Source organism: Chrysochloris asiatica, unplaced genomic scaffold (assembly GCF_000296735.1).
Source record: "Chrysochloris asiatica unplaced genomic scaffold, ChrAsi1.0 scaffold00029, whole genome shotgun sequence".
In the NCBI taxonomy this organism is placed as follows: Eukaryota; Metazoa; Chordata; class Mammalia; order Afrosoricida; family Chrysochloridae; genus Chrysochloris; species Chrysochloris asiatica.
The window spans coordinates 4,826,241-4,846,626 of NW_006408547.1; the positions used below are offsets into that span (position 1 = coordinate 4,826,241).

A 20,386-nucleotide genomic window follows, 5' to 3' on the forward strand; every position below is an offset into this window, starting at 1 on the left:
AAGATTTAAAGTCTCGGAGGCCCTATACAGACTCCAGGTGTGGCACTGTGGATAAACAATGGACTGAAAATCTCAGTGTTCGCAGTTGAAACCCACCAGCTACTCCTTGGATTGCTATGAGTTGGAACCAACTCAACAGCACTTAACAACAACAACAATCTTTACAGAAGCAGAGTGTCACATCTTTCTTCTGAGAAGCAGCTGGGGGGTTGAATGGCTGATCTTTGCATTAACAGCCTACCACTTAACTTCTGTGCCATCAAGGTTCCTTATCCAAATCAACAGTAAGTACCCCACAAATCTCTCCAGAAGAATCACTGCTTCCAAAAATCTCAGAGTTCTCACCTCATTCTTCTTTCCCTTGTCTCAAGACTTTGAATATCTGGTGGCACAAATGGCTAAACACTCAGCTACTAATGTAAAGATTTGTGGTTCAAACCAACTCAGAGGCACATTGTAAAACAAACCTGGTTTGTTTAAATTATTGTATATTCCTGAGTGTTTTTGTGTACATTACCCCACGCCCAAAAAAATAATAAAATAACCCAAAAATACAACAACAGAGGGAATAGAAGCAAATACTGTTGAATGATGATGCACAGAGGAGATTGTAATCATTGCAATGAAATGATGAATGTAAAACTGATGTTCCCCCATGTAAACTATCAGTCAATTCACTATAAAAAATTTAAAAAAAGCAGAAACCCCACCAAAAGGAGACCTGGTGATTTGCTACTGAACAGTCACAGCTATGAAAACCCCATGGGATGTAGTTTCTACTCTACATACTTGGGGTCACTGTGAGTTGGACTCAGCTCATTTGCTTTGGGGTTTTTTTGGTCCCCAGACTTAGCAAAATCTATTTCCAAAGGCCCCTACTTGTTGTTGTAAGTGCCATCAAGTCGGTTGCAACTCATAGCAACCTTGTATAGGGTTTCCAAGGAGCAGCTGATGTGTTCGAACTGCCAATCTTGTGGTATGCAGTCCAGTGCTGATCCTACAGCACCACACCAGGAGTCCAAAGCTCCTGCTAGTTTCTTTCATTAAATGATTTTGCAACAGATCTTGATCTGGGCACTATAAGTGTGAGTTTTTCAACATAACTCCTGAATGCTTCATAGCAACCAAGGAAGACATATATTTTTTCTTCACAAATTAAACCACAATTAAAATATCTCAGAATATAGCTGATGTTAGTTGCCATCAAAGGAGCTCTGGTAGTGTAGTGGTTACGGATCGGGCTGCAAACTGCAAGGTCAGCCGTTTGAAACTACCAGCTGTTCTGTGGAAGAAAGATGACGCTTTCTGCTCCTATAAAGATTTACAGGCTCGGAAACCCTGTGCAGGGTCACTATGAGTCAGAACTGACTCCAAGGCACATAACAACAACAACAACAAGTTGCCATCAAGTTGTTGCCAGTACTTGGCAACCTTATAGACAACAGATGGTTTCGTTGCTAGGTCCTGCATCATCCAAGGTCTTTGATGTGTTAGGGTCTGTTACTTTTGTGTCATTTCATCTCATTGAGGGTTTCCCTTGTTTTCACTGACCCTCTGCTTTACCAAACATGAGGACCTCTTCTAACGATTAGTCCTGCCAGTCCTGGTGTGGCATTGTAGGGTAAGCACTGGACCACAAGGTCAGTTTGAACCACAAGGTCGATGGTTCAAACTCACAAGCTGCTCCTCGGAAACCCTCTACAGGGTCACTATGAGCCAGCACTTAACAACAACAAAGGAAGTCAGCAAGTTGAAGTCTCAACATCTTCATTTCTAAGAGCATTCTGGTGGCATTTCTTCTAAGATGGATTTGTTCTTCTAACAGCCTTTATTTCCAACACCACATTTCAAAAGTGTATGTTATTCTTTTGTCTAAAATATGGATGCCTGGGAAAACTTTCATTCAAATTAACTGCAATAAAAAATGAGTAGGAGTGGCAATATTATGCTCTGATAAAATAAACTTTAAGGCAAAAATCTGTGTAAAAGTCAAAGAAGGGCATTATCTCATGATTAAAGTGTCAACTGAGCAAGAGGATATAACCATAATAAATATCTATGCTCCCAATGAAACAGCCTCAAAATACATAAATCAAACCCTAATAATTGAAGAGAAAAATAGTCAAGACTACAATAATAATGGGAGATTTTACTATACCACTTTCGAAAGTCCTGGTGTGAAGCCATAGGATAAGTGCTTGAACCACCAGGTCAGCAGTTCAAACTCACCAGTTGCTGCTTGGAAACCCTATGCAGGGTTGCTGTGAGTTGTAACCGATTCCATGACACTTAACAACAGCAACAACAACAACTTTTGAAAAAGGACAGAACAACCAGAAAGCAACTCAACAAAGACACAGAGGAACTAAACAATACAATCAACTTGACCTCATAGATGTGTACAGAACATTCAATCCAGCAACAGCACAATACACATTCTTTTCCAGTGCACATGGAACATTGTCCAGAAGTGACCATGTGTTAGGCCACAAAACAAGCCTCCATAAATTTTTAAATCTCAGAATCCTACAAAGCATCTTCACAGGTCACAATGCTATAAAATTAGGGATCAATAATAGGAAGATCAAGGAAATAAAATCAAATACATGGAAAATGAATAACACCCTGCTCAAAAGCTAATGGGTAGTAGAACAAGCTAATGGGTAGTAGAACAAATCAAAAGTAGTAGAACAAAATTTTTATTCCTAGAAACAAATGAGAATTAAAACACAACATACCAAAACCTTTGTGACACAACAAAACAGTGCTGAGAGGACAATTTATAACAATAAATGCACACATCCAAAAAGAAGAACCAAAATCAACACATTAACACAACATCTCCAACAATTAGAAAATGACCAGCAAAGTAAAATATAATTCAGAATCGAAATATATGAAATAGAAAACAGGAAACAATAGAAAGAATCAACAAGACAAGAGCTAGTTCTTTGACAGGATTAATAAAATGGAAAAACCATTGGCAAATCTAACAAAAGAAAAGGGAGAAAGCTCAAATAACGAACAAAAGAAAGTGCATGACTGACGTCCAATGGAACTAAAAAGAATCATAACAGAGTAAGAAGAGAATTTATAAATCATCTAATTTGACATTCTGATTTTACAGATGAGAAGACAGAATCCAGGAGATTAAGTGATTTGTCTAATGCCATGCAACTAGATAATATCAATGTAAGATTTTACAATCTAAGTTTCATGACTTGGCCAACAAAGCCTATCTTGCCTCACATGTTTCCCTCATTTACTCTAATCTCCCATTCAAAAAGAGGTGGACTGGGTATATCAACAGTGAGGTTAAGTATTGTTTTTCATAGCAAACACAAGCAGAGCCTTAAACCCTTAAAGCAGTACTGTGGTAGCAATGTTGTGTGACCAGTAGCCAAGGCAGCTTTGATGTGCCACGCACTTGCACAGCCAGACATCCTAGTGTAGAGCACAGACTACACAATGGTCCTCAAAGTGCGGTTCCAAGACAGCAGCATCGGCATCACCTCAGTTCTTGTCAGAAATGCATGTTCTTCGATCCCACCCAAGACCTACTGAATTCGAACAGGTTCTCCAGGTGATTGTCTTGCATGCTAAATTTAAGCACTGCTGGTCTACATAACCTACACAGTAGCTACCATCGTAGGAATGAAGAATTCCAACTGTGAGGAGGTTCTTCATGCAAGGCCAGCTCTTATGGCAGGTGTATTTTGTTACCTAAATTTTCCTGCCAGTAAGTGGTTCAGATTGCTAATGGGAGCCCATTCCCACCTTTAGTCAAGATTTTTTTACTTCTTTAAAAAAAAATTAATTTTGATTTGTTTTCTTCTCCATAGATAAAGATAATAAGGGTTGTTGTCAATGCAGAAATGGTGGAGCGAGGGAACCAACTGCCCCAAGAGCACTGAGACACTATTGCCTTCTCTTCCTTTCCTGCCTCCTCCACCTGCTCAATCACTAAGACTCTTTTGCCACAACTCCTTCTTATAGTGCAGCAGTTAAAGGACCCAGTCCCTTTAACTCCCTAAACCACCATCTTTGTCCCTTCGTTTTTCGACTATTGCTCGCCTACAGCGACCACCTCAATCACCACCGTTCTTAAACTGACATCTTTGCTCTTGAACACCCTAAAGAGATTCACCTATGCATCAGATTTGCCTAATGTAATACGTCATTTGATTTCTTGACTGCTGCTTCCATGAGAGTTGAAAGTGAATCCAAGCAAAATGAAGTTGTTGTTTTTTTTGTTTTTTTTTCACAACTTCAATCTTTTCTCCATTTATCATAATGTTATTTATTGATCCAATGGTAAGGATTTTTGTTACCTTTACAATGATGTGCAACCCATACTGAAGGCTGTGGTCTTTGATCTTCATCAGTAAGTAATTGAAGTTCTCTTCACTTTCAGCAAGTTTGTATCATCTGTATATTGTAGGTTGTTAATGAGTCTTCCTCTAATCCTGATGCCATGTTCTTCTTCAGATATCCAGAGCTAGTAGATAAAAATACACAAATCAAAGAACAGAGCCCTTCATACTGCTAAGTAGACCCAATATTTCATACACCTGCCCAAGGCCTTCACTCACTTCTGACCAACTGGCTTTCAGTACTCTCTCAAATTTGATAATTCAGCAATTTATGGAACTCATGGGAAGTGCTGTAATTAAAATTACAAATGTATTAGAGCAAAAAGAGTGCACATGAAGAACACATAGGCTGAGGTCTAGGAGCATTTCCAACATGGAGTTTTTAAATGCATCAATGCCTTTCACCAGCCAGGAAGCCCATGCAGTTTCCAGGTGCTTAGCTTTTGGGGGGCTTCGTGCAAAAGCTGGACAATGAATAAGGAAGACCATAGAAGAATTGATGCTTTTGAGTTCTGGTGTTGGAGGAGAATATTGAAAGTGCCATGGGCTGCCAAAAGAACCAACAAGTCTGTGTTGGAAGAAGTGCAGACAGAGTGCTCCCTGAAGGACAAGATGGCCAAACTTCATCTCTCATATTTCGGACATACTGTCAGAAGGGACCAGTTTCTGGAGAAGGATATCGTGTTTGGTAGGGTGGAGGGTCAGAGAAAAAGAGGAAGACCCCCAGTGAGATGGATTGGCCAAGTGGCAGCATTGATGGACTCAAGCATGGCAACAATAGTGAGGTTGGCCCAGGATGGGGCAATATTTCGTTCTACTGTGCATAAGGTCGCGATGGGTCGGTACTGACTCAATGGCACCTTACAACAACATTACATACTCAGGATTGTTTGAATCAACCCACCTAACCTTAGAACAGCTGATTCCAGTGCAGTGCTCATTCTGGCCTGGTCAGCTCCCCTGGAATCAAACATTAGCTCAAAGTCTCAGGTGTCATCTGGAACCTCTATACCTACTCTTCACTTATCAATTATCTTGTTAACCAACATTTTGCATTTACAACAATAGTAAGAATCTACTTGCCAACTATTATTCACATTCATGATGTATGTCTGACAGTAACAAATGCAGAGGTGCTGAGGTTATGCATCCATGATCTCAGTTGTTTTACTGCCATGCAATGATCTAATTTGGCAGTTAAGTGATAACGTAAATTGGCAACTATGTAATGATGTCATTATCCTCCATTTTGTAATGTAATGTGGTCAGACTCAAGTTTTGCATAATGACCTGGTTCATAAGTGAATCTAATTACCAAGGCATCTCAATTACTCAGTAAATCCCAATGGTTTAAGAGTTCGCTCTCAGAAACTAAAGACAAAGACTAAATTCTTCAGGTAGCGTCAATGCAAATCTCACTTCTACTTTTCATCTTTGTTATCCCTTTAGCAAATATCCTCATCAGATCCTTAGTTTTGTCAGTTAGGGCTTTTTTTTTTTTTTACATCCTTTGACACATCTTCAATCACGGATTCTATGGACTTGTCAGAAACTGCCATGAAAGTCCCTGGATAACTGGCTGATATTTATATTCTTAAGATCTGTGTCTTATCTTTGTTGTTAGCAGCACCTATAAATAGAATCTCAAAACTACTGGTCATTACTACTGGAGAGGTTACTTTAACGCCAAATAACCCAAGCCAAAAGCAGCATGTGTCTGCTTTAAGAGTGATATTGTAATTCCAAAGAAGAATCAATACTACCAATATTAATAACAACACCTAACATTTACTGAGGAATACTGATGTGGCTCTATTGGTTAAGCATTGGACTGCTAACCACAAAATTGGCTGTTCAAACCCATCAACTGCTCCTGGGAAACCTTATACAGGGTCGTTGTGAGTCGGAACTGACTCGACAGCAGTTAACAACAGCAAGCCTTTACTGATGTCTTAATATGTTATAGACACTATGCTAAGAATACGCTATCCTCATTAATCTTCACAGCAATGCTGATGTAAATAGTATCATCACTATTCTCACTTTGCAATTAAGAAAATTGAGGTAGCCTTAAGACTGACAACCATTAGATGTTTGCAATTCAATTCTGCAGAATACATAGTTTACTGTAGGTTAAGTATGGTGTGGCACTACAGAATAATACACTGGACCACAAGGTCAGCTTGAACTGCAAAGTCAGCAGGTCAAAACCTCTATCTGCTCCTCAGAAACCCTAGAAAGGGTCTCTATGAGTCAAAACTGATTGGATGGAACTTAACAACAACAACTGTAAATTAGAATGTTTCAACCATGTTCGTGATAATTTCCATTATGAATATCACTGATTTTCTAGGTTGTATTTACAGGAGGGGAGTCCTGGTGTGGCGCTGTGGGTTAATGCGCCAGCCTGCAAAGCCATTTGAACTGTAACGTCGGCAGTTCAAGCTCACAGGCTGCTCCTCAGAAACCCTATTCAGGGTCGCTATGGGTCAGAACCAACTCGACGGCACTTAACAACAGCAACATTTACAGGAGTTCCCTTAGCAACAGTGTTTTTGAGCTGTAATTCACAGAAACCTCGGGGTTCTTCAAAAAGCCTGGGGAGAGGAAAGCATGACAGCTGGTGTCTGCATTTCCCTTGTATCATCATTTGCACTATATGTATACCAGACACTGTGTTCAAAACTTTTAATGAATTATGTCACAACAATCCTATGAGGTAATTGTTGTTATTGTTGTTGTTAAGTACCGTGGAGTCAGTTCCGACTCATAGTGACCCTGCACAGGGTTTCTGAGGCTGTAAATCTTTACAGGAGCAGAACACCTTACCTTTCTCCAGCAGAACTGCTGGTAGTTTCGAGCTGCTGACCTTGAGGTTGGCAGCCCAACTCATAACCACTATGCTACCAGAGCTCCTTCCATTTAAAGATGAGGAAATTAAGATTTTGTGGTAGTGGTTGTGTGTTGTCGAGTTGGTTCCTACTGAAAGGGTTTCTGAGGCTGTAACTCTTTGCAGGAGCAGAAAGCCTCATCTTTTTTCCTGCAGAGTAGCTGGTAGATTTGAACTGCTGACCTTGTGGTTAACAGCCCAATTCATAACCAACTACACTATCAAGTCTCCTTTTACTAAAGTTTGTTGTTGTTGTTACTAAGTGCATGTTTGGTAGGGGGAGGGCCAGAGAAAAAGAGTAAGACCCCCCAGAGAGATGGATTGGCAAAGTGGCAGCATCAATGGGCTCAAGCATAGCAACGATAGTGAGGTTGGCCCAGGATCGGGCAGTGTTTCGTTCTGCTGTGCATAAGTTTGCTGTGAGTCAGTACCAACTTGATGGCAACTAACAACAACAACAAAAATAGAATCAGTTCCAACTCATAGTGACCCTGACCCTGTAGAGGGCTTCCAAGGAGCATCTGGTGGGTTTGAAATGCCAACTTTGCAGTTCAAACCCATCTTGTGGCCCTAATAGAGCATCCTGCAGCACCATGCCAGGACTCTAAACTAAGGCTTGTTGTTATCAAGTGTCATCAAGCCAGTCCCGACTCCTAGCGACCCTGTATAGAGTTTCCAAGGAGTGACTGGTGTCCTTGCAGTTCAAACTGAACTTACAGTCCAGTGCATTAACCCACAGTGCCACAACAGGACTGTAAACTAAGGTTTGGTGGTTGTGGTGGTTATGTGCTGTGGCGTCAGTTCTGATTCATTGTTCCTGCCAGGGTTTCCAAGGTTGTAAATCTTTACGGGAGCAGAACACCTCTTCTTTTTCCCGTGGAAGAGCTGGTAGTTTCGAACCGCTGACCTTGAGGTTAGCAGCCCAACTCATAACCACTATGCTACCAGAACTCCTTCCATAATCACCATACCATTGTCTAATCTAAAAAGAGATTAACGATGATATCTTAATATCATTAAATATCCAACACCAGGTGAAGGCATTACTGGAATGCAGAGATAAGAAATCTCAACCTACTGGTATGTGAAAAACTTCTAAAAACATGATAAAAAAAACGTTATTTCAAAAGAGTGTTGTTGTTGTTGTTGTTAGGTGCCATCAAGTCAGCTCCAATTCATAATGACCCTACGCACAGCAGAACAAAACACTTACTCTTGCTGATGTCACTCCATTTCATTATGGGTCTTCTTCTCTTTCACTGACCCTCCACTTTACCAATCATGATGTTCTTCTCCTCTGGATAACATGTCTAAAGTATGAGAGATGAAGTCTGGTCATCCTGGAGTCTAAGGAACACTCTGGTTGTACTTCTAACATAAATTGTTTGCTCTTCTGACAATCTAGGGTACTTTCAATATCCTTCTGTGGTCTTTCTTATTTACTGTCCAACTTTCGCATGTATATGAGGTTATTGAAAATTCCATGGCTTAGGTCAGGCGCACCTTCATCCTCAAAATGATATTTTTGCTCTTTAACACTTTAATGGGTAGGAAGATGTAGACCCAAAGCCATATATAGAAAAGAAACAGACATACTTATGAGAGTAAATAGCATGATTTAGGAGTGGTTTACAAAAAGAAGCAGAAGGATTTATGCTTGGAAAAATGGGTTAGGGTGTGTTTATGTTTGGAAAGATGGGCTAGGGTGTGTTTATGTTTGGAAAGCTGAGTTAGGAGATGTTTATGTTTGGAAAGCTGGGTTAGGGTGTGTTTATGTTTGAAAAGATGGGTTAGGGTATATTTGCACTGTTGGTATGAGGTGAAGGTGTCTTAGAATAGAAACATACAATTTATCATGAGAATAATTTTCTGTTTAGCTTATTGCATATGAGAAAATTGAACAAAACCTTTAAAAGTTTAATCTAACTCCTACGGGAAAAATTAAAATAAAAAAGACTCCTATGCACAAAGAGAATATCTAATTATCGCAAGAAAAAAAGGTGTATCCATATTTCACAATAATAATATAATTTCCCTATACTCGTTGGTCACTCGTCAGTCAGTTTGTTGTACTATGGTGACCTGCCAGCAATATCTTAAATACCAGCAGAGTCCCCCATGGTGGACAAGTTTTAGCTGACCTTCCAGACTAAGACAGACTAGGAAGAAGGAAAGGCAGACTACTTCTGAATGTTTAGCCACTGAAAACCTTATGAATAGCAGCAGAATACTGCCAGATATCACTAAAATGTTGACTATTGAAACATTATGTATACCACCAGAATATTGTCAGATACAGTGTTGGAACATGAATTCCTCAGGTTGGAGGGCACTCAAAATACAACTATGGGAGAGCTGTCTCCTCAAAGGAGAGAAGACCTTCATGGTGTTAATGGAGCAAAGCTTTCAGAACCTTTGTTTGTTGATGGGACACAATTCAAAATGAGGAGAAACAGCTGTAAACATCCATTAATAATCAGAACATGGAAGTGACCAATCTAGGACTATTGGAAGTTATCAAAAATGAAATGGAATGCATAAAAATCATTATTCTAGGCATTGGTGAGAGAAAATGAATTGCTTTTGGCCAATTTGAATCTGACAGTTACATGGTTTACTATGCCGGGAATGGCAAAATAAAGAGAAATGGTGTCACATTCATCATCTAAAAGAACATTCCAAGATCTGTCTTGAAGTATAATGTTGTCTGTGACATGATAATGTTCATACTCCTACAAGGAAGACCAAATTACTCAAATGTACGCACCAATCATTAAAGTCAATGATGAGGAAATCAAAGAATTTTACCAACTTCTTCAGTATGAAATTGATCCAAGACGTATTGAAAATTATTGCAAAATGTTGGAAAGAAAGCAGAAGGATCAGGAGTTAGAAAATATGGACTTGGAGATTTTTGTAAGAATTGTGACTTATTCACTGCAAATATCTTTTTTGAACAACATAAAAGACGGCTATACACATTGATCTCACCAGATGGGAGACACCAAAATCAAATTGACTACATCTGTGGAAAGATAGGGTAGAAAAGCTCCATATCATCAGCCAAAACTAGGCCAAAGGCAGACTGCAGAATAAACCATTAATTGATCAGGTGAAAGTTGAAGTTAAAGATGAAGAAAATTAAAACAGGTCCATAAGAGCCAAAACAGGACTTTGAATATATATATTCCACCTGAATTTAGAGATCATCTGAAGAACAGAGTTGATGCATTAGACACTAATGACTGAAGACCAGAAGAGTTATAGGATCACATCAAGAATATCATACAGGAAAAAACAAAGGTCATTAATACAGGATAAAAGGAGAAAGATCAAAATGGATGTGAGAAGAGACTCTGAAACTTACCCTCCAACATAGATATACGTTAAAGCGAGTGGAAGAAATGAGGAGGTAAAAGAGTAAAACAGAAAATGTCAAAGAGCAGTTTAAGAAGACAAAGATAAGTATTGAAATGTGCGAAGACCTGGAGTTAGAAAACCAAAAGGAAAGAACATAGCATTTCTCAAGGTGAAAGAACTGAAGGAAAATTTCAAGCCTTGACTTTCAATGCTGAAAGATCCCATGGACAAAATATTGAATGACACATAAAGTATCAAAAGATGGAAGGAATATATAGTCACTGTACCTCAAAGAAACGGTCTATGTTCATCCATTTCAAGTGATAGCATATGATCAAGAGCCAATGATCCTGAAGGAAAAAATCCAAGTGCACTGAGGCATTAGCAAATAACAAAGCTCTAGGAATTGATGGAATATGAATTGAAATCTTTCAACAAACTAATGCAGCACTGGAGGCACTCACTGATCTATGCCAGGAATTTCGGAAGACAGCTACCTGGCCAACTGATTGGAAGAGATCTATATTTGTGCCCATTCCAAAGACAGGTGACCCAGATAAATGCGGAATTCGCTGCACATTATCATTGATATCACAAGCAAGTACAATTTTGCTAAAGATAATTCAAAACCAGCTGCAACAGTATATTGACAGGAAACTGCCAGAGGTTCAAGCTGGATTCAGGTGAGGAACAAGGGGTATCCTTGCTGACATCAGATGGATGTCTGAAAGCAGAGAATACCCAAATACCCTGGAAGGCATCATGTTTGGTAAACTAAAGGGTTGGTGGGAAAGAGGAAGACTCCCAATGAGTTGGAGTTGCACAATGGTAGTAGCAGTGAACACAGCGTAATAACCATCGCGAGGAGTCTACAGGACCAGGCAATGTTTCGGTCGTTTGTGCATAGTGTGGCTATGAGTCAGAGCCAACTTTATAGCACTTATCAACAACAGTACTTCATGCTGATGCTCACTATGTGCCTCATATTATTCTAAGTGTAATATTTGCACTAACAGGAGAAACTTTAACAGATGAGACCCAGAAAGGTTAGATAATTGGTTCAGGTCCCATCACTAGGAAGTTACAGAGCAGGCCTCCATCTCAGATTGTATCTCTGCAGAGCTGGGTTTAAACATTCCCATACTGCCTTGGGCATGATGCACCATTCAGTGTAAAATCAGGTCAAAAATTAGTGAGACCAAGTGTGCTCACTTTGTGAAAAATTCTTGATGTATGCACAGTTTTGTTTGTATGCTGTCTTTTAATGATTAAAGTTAGTGATATAATTTTTTAAGTAGGTACTAAATGATCTGTGTAGACAAGACTGGAAAGATATCACAAACTGTTAACCTAATTATCTTTAATTATTAGAAATCTAAGTGATTTAAATTTTCTTTATTTATCTGTGTGGCACAGAAGGTTAAATTCTCAAAGGTTGGCAGTTAGAACCCCTCAGAGGCTACTCGGAAGATGGGCCTAGTGGTCTGCTTTCCCAAAGTCATAACCTGGAAAACTCTTTAGGGCAGTTCTACCTCGTTCTAATTCTGGTGTGGCAATGTGGGTTAATGTGCTGGATTGCAAGGTCAGTTTGAACCACAAGATTGACAGTTCAAGTTTACCAGTCACTCCTTGGGAACCCAATACAGGGTCACTCTGAGTCAGAACTAACTAGAAGGCACTTAACAATAACAACAACAACCCAGTACAAACGGGGTTGCCAGAGGTTAGAACTGACTCACTCGTACCTGACAATGACAACAATCCCTACAATAACCGATCTGTTTCTGTTGGTTGGCTTAAAAACTATTTGCATATGGAATTATCCAGGATTTAACCTTAGTCTTATGATTTGTATTTTTCTAAATTTGATCTGTCAGAAATCAACAACCAGTTAGACAATAAACTTTTAATTTTGATTATTTAATTGTTCAATTAAAAAAATTTAATTAAATTCTTCTGTAGATCTAATTTTTGAGACTTGTTTTTCATTTGTTTTAAGCTTGTCATAATAGTTCTTTAGACCATATTTTATGACAGCAGCCTTAATGCTCTTGCCAGATCCCTCTAATACTCATCTCATTGCCCTTTGTGGTTTTAGCATCTTTTCTCACTATAGGTGAGAAATACTGGATGTTTTGGTTATTATGAGAATCATGCTCCTAATTAAATCTTCTAATTTTGTAGGTAGTTCCCTTACTTAGGTTTAGAATACATATCCTGGCTCACTTTGCTTTTTTTTGATACGTTTGTTCAGATGTCAGTTTAGTTTTCAAGGCTTTTACAATGCCGTCTTCTCATTGGATTCAAGCACAGGTCACCTAGGAGTCTCCCTAGAACTTTATATATTTAAAGAATTATTTTCTCTAGCTGTCTTCTTTATCTTCTTTGTCATTTTCTAGTTATTCTCTAGAGGCCTGGTGTGGCACTGTGGATTAATGTGCCAGACTGCAAATCTGTTTGAACTGCAAGGTTGGCAGTTCAAGCTTAACAGCTGCTCCTCGGAAACCCTATACAGGGTTGCTATGGGTCAGAACCGACTCTACGGCACTTAACAACAACAAACTTATTCTCTACTTCAGCAGGTAGGATGCAATTCTGAACTCCCAACCAGTCTTTCTGGACACCTACTCTTGGTCTGACAGAGAGAGATACGTTTCTTCTTGAGGACAGGGATGGAGTTAGAGTTTTTCCCGCATTACCGGTGCTGGGCAGACAACCCAAGGGAGAGAGGACAGTGTGTGTGTGGAGGAATTGGAGAGATGTGGTTTGGAGGATATTTGGAGTATATAAGGTATTATCAAAGAAATTCCATCCTGCTCAACCCCCCACTCCACCTTTTCCAGTCCTTTGGTTGGAAAAAAGTCTTTTATTGGGATTTTTAAAAGAATTCCTTCTTTTGTCCATATTTCAAGGTCCCAGCTTCTCCAGTTCCCAGGCCAGTATGTAAAGGTAAAAAAATAAAACAAGAAACTTGTCTTTCCTTGAGTCCTAAAATCCCTAGGTAGTTTGCAAATAGGACATCGTAACATGTATGTATGTTAGGAGCTCTGGTAGCATAGTGGTTACTAATTGGGCAGCGAATCACAAGGTCGGCAGTTCAAAACTACTAGCTGTTTCGTGGGAGAAAGATGATGCTTTCTGCTCCCGTAAAGATTTACAGCCTTGGAAACCCTGTCCAGGGTCACTATGAGTCAGCACCAACTCTACGGCACATAACAACAACAACATGTATGTTATTGCAAAGGCTGCAGTAGAGAGTAAAAATAAATGGTGATAGAGGGGAGATGTTAAAGACTTGTTCTTGAAGAAATTATAGAAAATAGAGTATTACACTAACCTGTAGTAAACAGTTCCAAGCAGGTGCCCTGTGGCAACATGAAGCATTTTTGAATTTTGAGAGAAACACAGTGACATCTGTTGGAGGTTTTGTGAACAACTAGCTCAAGGCACTACAGTTTCGCTGTCAGATCCTGCTACATTCCTTTCAGTGACATCATTTCTTTCTGAAGCTGAGTTTTCAGTCACTGATGAAATAAAAGCAAACGATGCACAGAAGTCAGTGTGAAGTGGGGGTGGGGGTGGGGTACTAAAATCAATGTGTTCAGCCAGAGTCGTGTTCCTGGTGGGCTTTGGTTGGAAGACGTTGACAACTCAAAAGCTGGAACATGAATTATTTATAGTGTTTTATTCATTCTTGCCCCAAACTGGAAACAACTCCCATAGTCTTCATTTGGTGAAAGAATTTTGGTTTGGCACACATTCATTCAATGAATTCAACAGTAAAAAGGGACACATCACCGAGATGAATCTCAAATGCATTTTGCCAAATAAAAGTCAGACTCAAAAGGCTACATTCTGTATGGCTCTGTTTATACAGAATTCAGGAAAAGAGGCCCAACTCTAAAGGGAGAAAAGTGTTATTATGTTAGAGACTCAGGGAGAACGGACTACAAAAGGCACAGGAGAACTTTTTGAGGCAATGAAATGTTCTGTCTTGATTCTGATGGTAATTATATATGGCTGTGTGCATCTGTCATAACTCTTGGTGGTATTGGGTGCTGTGGAGTCAGTTCTGACTCATAGAGACCCTAAACAGGGTTTCCGAGGCTGTAAATCTTTACAGGAGCAGAAAGTCTCATCTTTGTCTCACAGAGCTACTGGTAGTTTCAAACTGCTGACCTTGAGATTAGCAGCCCGACATGTAACCCACTACACTACCAGAGCTCCTTGTCATAACTCATAGAACTTTGAAAGGTGAGTTTTACTGTATCTAAACTATATCTTATTTACAAATTGACAGAAGAAAACCTAATCAGCACATGAAACCTTCACTAGTAAACTAATGACATTTATCTATTTACCTGGCAAATGTATCAACTTTTCAAAAATATCTAAAGCTGGTGATTGTACAAAGAGAGAGGAATTCTGTATAACCTTTCTGGAAATCAATAGCATAGCAACAGTGTCTTTAGAAAGGCACATAAAATTGTGCTTGCTTTTCATAATGTGTGTGTGTGTGTGCGTGTGTGTGAGGCAAGGACCTTTTTAGGGCACTGTTATTGTTGTGAAGTGCCGTCAAGTCAATTCCAATTCATAGTGACCCTGTATAGGATTTCCAAGGAACCACCAGTGAGTTTGAACTGCCGATCTTATAGTTTAAATCAAACTTGCAGTCCAGTGCTTTATCCTGTAGTGCCACACTAGGACTTCTTATGGCATTGTTGTTGTTGTTGTTAAGTGCCATCAAGTTGATTCCGACCCATAGAAAGCCTGCATAGGGTTTCCAGGGAGCAGCTGGTGAGCTTGAACCACTGACCTTGCAGTTCAAACTTTGCAGTCTGATACATTAGCCCACAGCACCACATCAGGACTCCCCTTAGGGCATTAGGATTGGTGAAATAATTTGGGAAATCTGAAAATATAACAAGGTTTGGTACAATCCTGGTTTTCATCGTGCTTTCGCTGAATTACATGGAAATAAGAATTATGTCATTTTTGATAGATGTTTGCTACCTCGCTGAGACTTTTTCACAAGAACATGATCCTTCCCTCCCCCTTAAAGAAACCTGACAATTTCAACAGCTCTGACACTGACGCTGCTGCTGTGACAATCTTCTGAAACACTGCTTTTTGGGTTTTTTTTAAATGCTGAAACTGTGTAAGGAACAAGCAGGAATTCAAAATTAAATTAAATTTCAATCTGCCATGGGGATATTATAGAACAATTTGGTTTCTTCCATTTGAAAAAGTGCAAGGAATAAAGAAACCTAATAGAAGGGCAGTCCTATTGGACAAGCACTGGACTGCTAACTGCAGGGTCGGTGGTTTAAACCCACCACCTGCTCCTCAGAAGTAGGGTCACTGTCAGTTGGAACTGACTCAAAGTCACACAACAACAAGAATAGATCTAGCACAGTGTGACTTTATAGTCCAATTCAAACTATTAAAAATGATGACATTTATGAGATAATTGGAAATTGACTATTTGATATTAAGAAATGTTATTTGTTCAGATGTGATCATGGCATTACGACTATGTTAAATAGTTCTTGTAGATAAAAGTTGTTAAGTGCCATAAAGTTGGTTCTGACCCATAATGACCCTGTAAAGGGATTCCAAGGAGCAGCTGGTGAGTGTGAACCGCTGACCTTGCGGTTTAAATGACTTTGCAGTCCAGTGCGTTAACCCACAATGCCACACCAATAACCTATATATGGGATTTACTTAAAAATCCTAATTAATATACATGTGGATGGGAAGTATATAAGGCAAATCTCGTGTGCTGCAGTGAATGACTTAATATGAGCCTTCCAACCATGGTGGTTATGTGCTGTGGAGTCGGTTCTAACTCATTGTGACCCTGTACAGGGTTTCCAAGGCTGTAAATCTTTACGGGAGCAGAGAGCCTCATCTTTCTTCGGTGGAACAGTTGGTAGTTTCGAACTGCTGACCTTGAGGCTTGCAGCCCGATTTGTAACCACTACTCTACCAGAGTTCTCCATTTTGTGACTTATCCTAAATCCTAGTCTCTCTGCCTGTGGTTATGTGTCCATTTTTCAGTGTGTAGTGTTATGTTAACAAGATGTATCTTGAGTGTCCACCTTACTAGAGGGTGTGACTCAAGTCATCATCCTTAGTTCCTTGGGGGGTGTGGTTTGCATATTAGCCACCATCTTTGATATCTGTATTAAAACAAGAACTTCTGTTCCCTTGTTTAACCAACTGCCGGTTTCCTGCTTTAATAAGAGGAGGAGGCAGCTATGGCCGCAGATCTGGCTGAGACCCTATCTGGCCTGACCTTTTGATAATGAGACTAAAAACATACCTCCACAACACCCATGCTGTGGACAAATTGCCATGTTTGTGACTCCCCCTTCCTAAGGATATGCAGAAATGTTTGTGCTAAAACATCCTAACAGCAACTAATCAGATGCCAGCTACTACCCTAAAAGACCCTAATCAGAGACCTCAGGCCCAGGACTCAGGAAGCCATCTTGGCAACATGAATCCCAGTGTGCTCTTCGCTTGACCAATCAAGTAAGAGCTGCTTCTTCCTCTTTCAGCCATTTTGTGTCTCTGTAGCACAGTGAGACCTGGGAGAGCACGGAGGCTGTGGGTAATGCTTTGGCAAAGTTCACTCTCTTATTCTGGATCCTGCCTCTGACCTCCAGTTCTAGGAACTTGAACCAGTGGTCTGCCAGCTTCCGCCGCCTGGTGCGTCAACAGCCTGAACTATGTGAATTTAGGACTTGCCAGCCTCCACAACCATGCGTGCTATTCATTTCCTTGATGGTCCATGAGTTCTGTGAGATGCTACAACAAATTACAGAACTCTGATACATGAGGGAGAATACTGAGGGAAGGAGGAGTAGATGATATCAGAAATGATCGAGTGATACAGCATTTTGGAAAACTTGGTCATCTGGGGCATCTTTAACCTCCACCTCATACGAGTAAGTTTTGTGCTGATCCTTCTTCTAAAAGAGATTATTCAAGAATCTGGGTATATAGGTCGAAGGTTTGATGATTGGGTGATGGCTACATAGAGGTCTGTTATACTATTTTGTCTTTTTGTATATATTAAAAATTGTTCCTAATAAAAAGTACTGAAATATTCAGTCTGGTTGTTAAACCCAACAGGCATATATTTAAATTTGCCTCAGTATTTATATGTTTCGTGTCATTTGATGTTGTTGGACCCTAAATTCCTACTTGGAATTCTCCCTCTTTTACTTTCTGTGTTCCTGCCTTCCTATCTCTCTAGCCATTCACTCTCAGTCTCATTTATAGGGCATGATCCCACTAACTATCCCTTTAGACACTGGTGTAGGGTGAAGTGAAGGTTTCTCTCTTAGAATTATGAGGAGGCAGCATAAATTAAAAGAATAGCCTACACATGGCCTTCCCATCCCAGCCCCTCAGAACAACTGCACAAGTCTGGTGTAGAAATAAAATACATCATCTTAGGGAAATACTTCATGAAGAAAGCATTTAGCTTTATATTGCTTTATTTTCCTTAGAATACCCCCATAGCAACCAGCTTTCCATTTAAGAGGAATCTAGACAAGGTATTATCACTTGTCATGGACTGGACGTGAGCTAAAGGACCCTGAGAATGATGCCAACAACTTTTTGGATGATGTCCATATATTCCAGGAGCTTGACATCTTTGCCACCAGGGGAATTCTGAAGTTTCTCTTCTTTAAGGTTTTAGTAGGAATCGTCCAGCGAATGGTTTTGGGGATGATGTCTAGTGAGTCTGCTGGTATACAGGCATAAAAAAATGGTTTGTTTTGTTTGGCTATAGAAATATATTCTTGTTGAGGTTCTGGTGCTGACGGGTATCTCCTCTGGAAATACCATTCTACGCTTTCTGACTCATAATCACACTCCTTCTTTTTTCTTGTCTTTTTCTCTTTACTCCGGGTGCAACTGTAATCATAGTCCAAATGAATGTTATTCTTCCCAAGGAAGTCAAATTTTGGGTTCCTTTTGTCTTTGCTTTCTAGATTTGTGTGATGTTTGCCTTGATTTGTTGCGAGATGGAGTTTGATGTTTGATTCCGTTAAGGGAGCTAAAGAGTAGCTTGCTTTGCTCCTCCTCATCCACGTAAGCTTCTCTTCACTGAAAGACATGGATGACGTGGACTGAATTTTTGCAGTATTTACTGAGCTGTGGCAAAACCAATCTGGAGATTGCATTTGGGAGGATAAATTATATTTTTTGTTTTTGTGGGATTTGTAAGAAGGTGGTGACAAAGTGTGTTTTCTCCCTCTATTATCATGGGAACCTGAATCTGCATTGCAAAATTGTGTCAAATCAGTTTTGATATTCTTCGTCTGGCAGATATTTTCCAAAGGAATGCCTTCTTGTAATTCAAATGGAATACTTTTCAGATCTTGACTTAAATAAGGGTTGGCTTCCAAATATATATATTCTTCACTCTCATATACTTCAAGAGATGGACATCTCTCTAAGTTAGATGAATTCTCCATATTTGTCTGTACATCTGTAATATCACAAATCTGAATTGGAGGTGTGTCAATTAAATTAACATATTCCTGAGTCTTTAAGTCAAAAGTTTTATACCTATTTGTTTGTTGAAACCACACATGATATTCCTTATCTTTTTCTGGAGTTACATGAGATTTTGATTCAGAACCAACACTACTATCTTTCACGACTGTGCTGTGTGGATCAGAATAAGAAGAACCCATATGAGTTGGCTCTGAGAAATTTCTGATCAGTGATGAGCTTTCATGAGGACTTAGCTTTTGGAAAGAGTTCTGTCGTTCCAACAGTCCTGCATCCATGGGAAGGTCACAATTTACTCCAACATCATGTACTTTTTTACCTATTGTACTTGTGCTTAATTCAGGCTTGGGAAGTGCATTTCGTTTCAGGAACATATGGTCAGCAGTAAGCCCCATCAGGGAACAAAGGTATTTGTATTGTAAATCAAGATCTATTTTATGAAGCGATTTTTCCTCAAAAAATACCAAAATTCTGTTTCTGCGTTTTGGAGCTTTGACTCCAGAATGAATACATTTTATTAAAGGTTTCCTTCTTTCTTGGGTCTCGGTCACTGCATAGGATTCCCTTACAATTCTGGGAAATGCTTTCATTTTAATCTCCAATATTTTCATAGAAAAGTGCATAAGAAGCTTGTCTTTTTCTTCTCCTGAGCAGCTTTGAAGAACATGAGGTGAAGGCATCTCACTGTCAGCTGGAAACACTGAAGGTTTTCTGTTAGCACTCGTTAACTTTGTGATCATCTCCTCTTTGCCACCTGAAACATTAACAATCAGTGTCTTCATACAGTTGGAAGATGAATCGTCCTGTTTTAAATTAAGTTCTATTGTATCAATTCCTTCGAGAGACACAAAACACACTGTTTTATATCTGGGATACAGTCCCAAAGTCTTATAGTCTTCTGAAATAGGTTGTTTGGGGTAAGTGCTAAACTTTTGGAAGGATTTATTTGCTCTTTCTGGTATCAGATTCAGCTTTATTTCAAGTGCTTTTGACTCTAAGTGATTAGTGAGTTTATGCTTTACTTCAGTAGTAAAATCTAGAAAGGGTCTTGGCTGCACTTTTAGATGTAACTTAGCTGATATTGCATCTGGGCCTTCTGGATTAGGTGGTGACTTTAAGTTGTGGGGTTTCTGGTCTCGCACTTTCTCCTGTTTATGAGCAGAAACTTTGTCTTTGGTCTTAACAAAAGTGAATGACTGGCCCTCTGAAGACTTGTCTCTTTGATCTA

At 39.5% G+C, this 20,386-nt stretch overlaps 1 protein-coding gene across 1 annotated transcript in view; it reads right to left on the reverse strand.

Annotated features, from left to right (window-relative positions):
- Positions 1–18,197: 18,197 nt before the first annotated feature.
- Positions 18,198–20,386, reverse strand: part of LOC102822271 — a 33,896-nt gene continuing 31,707 nt past the window's right edge. The window contains exon 9 of the mRNA XM_006851535.1: positions 18,198–20,336. Coding sequence (XP_006851598.1) covers positions 18,198–20,336 — 2,139 coding nt within the window. The remainder of the gene's footprint in view (positions 20,337–20,386) is intronic.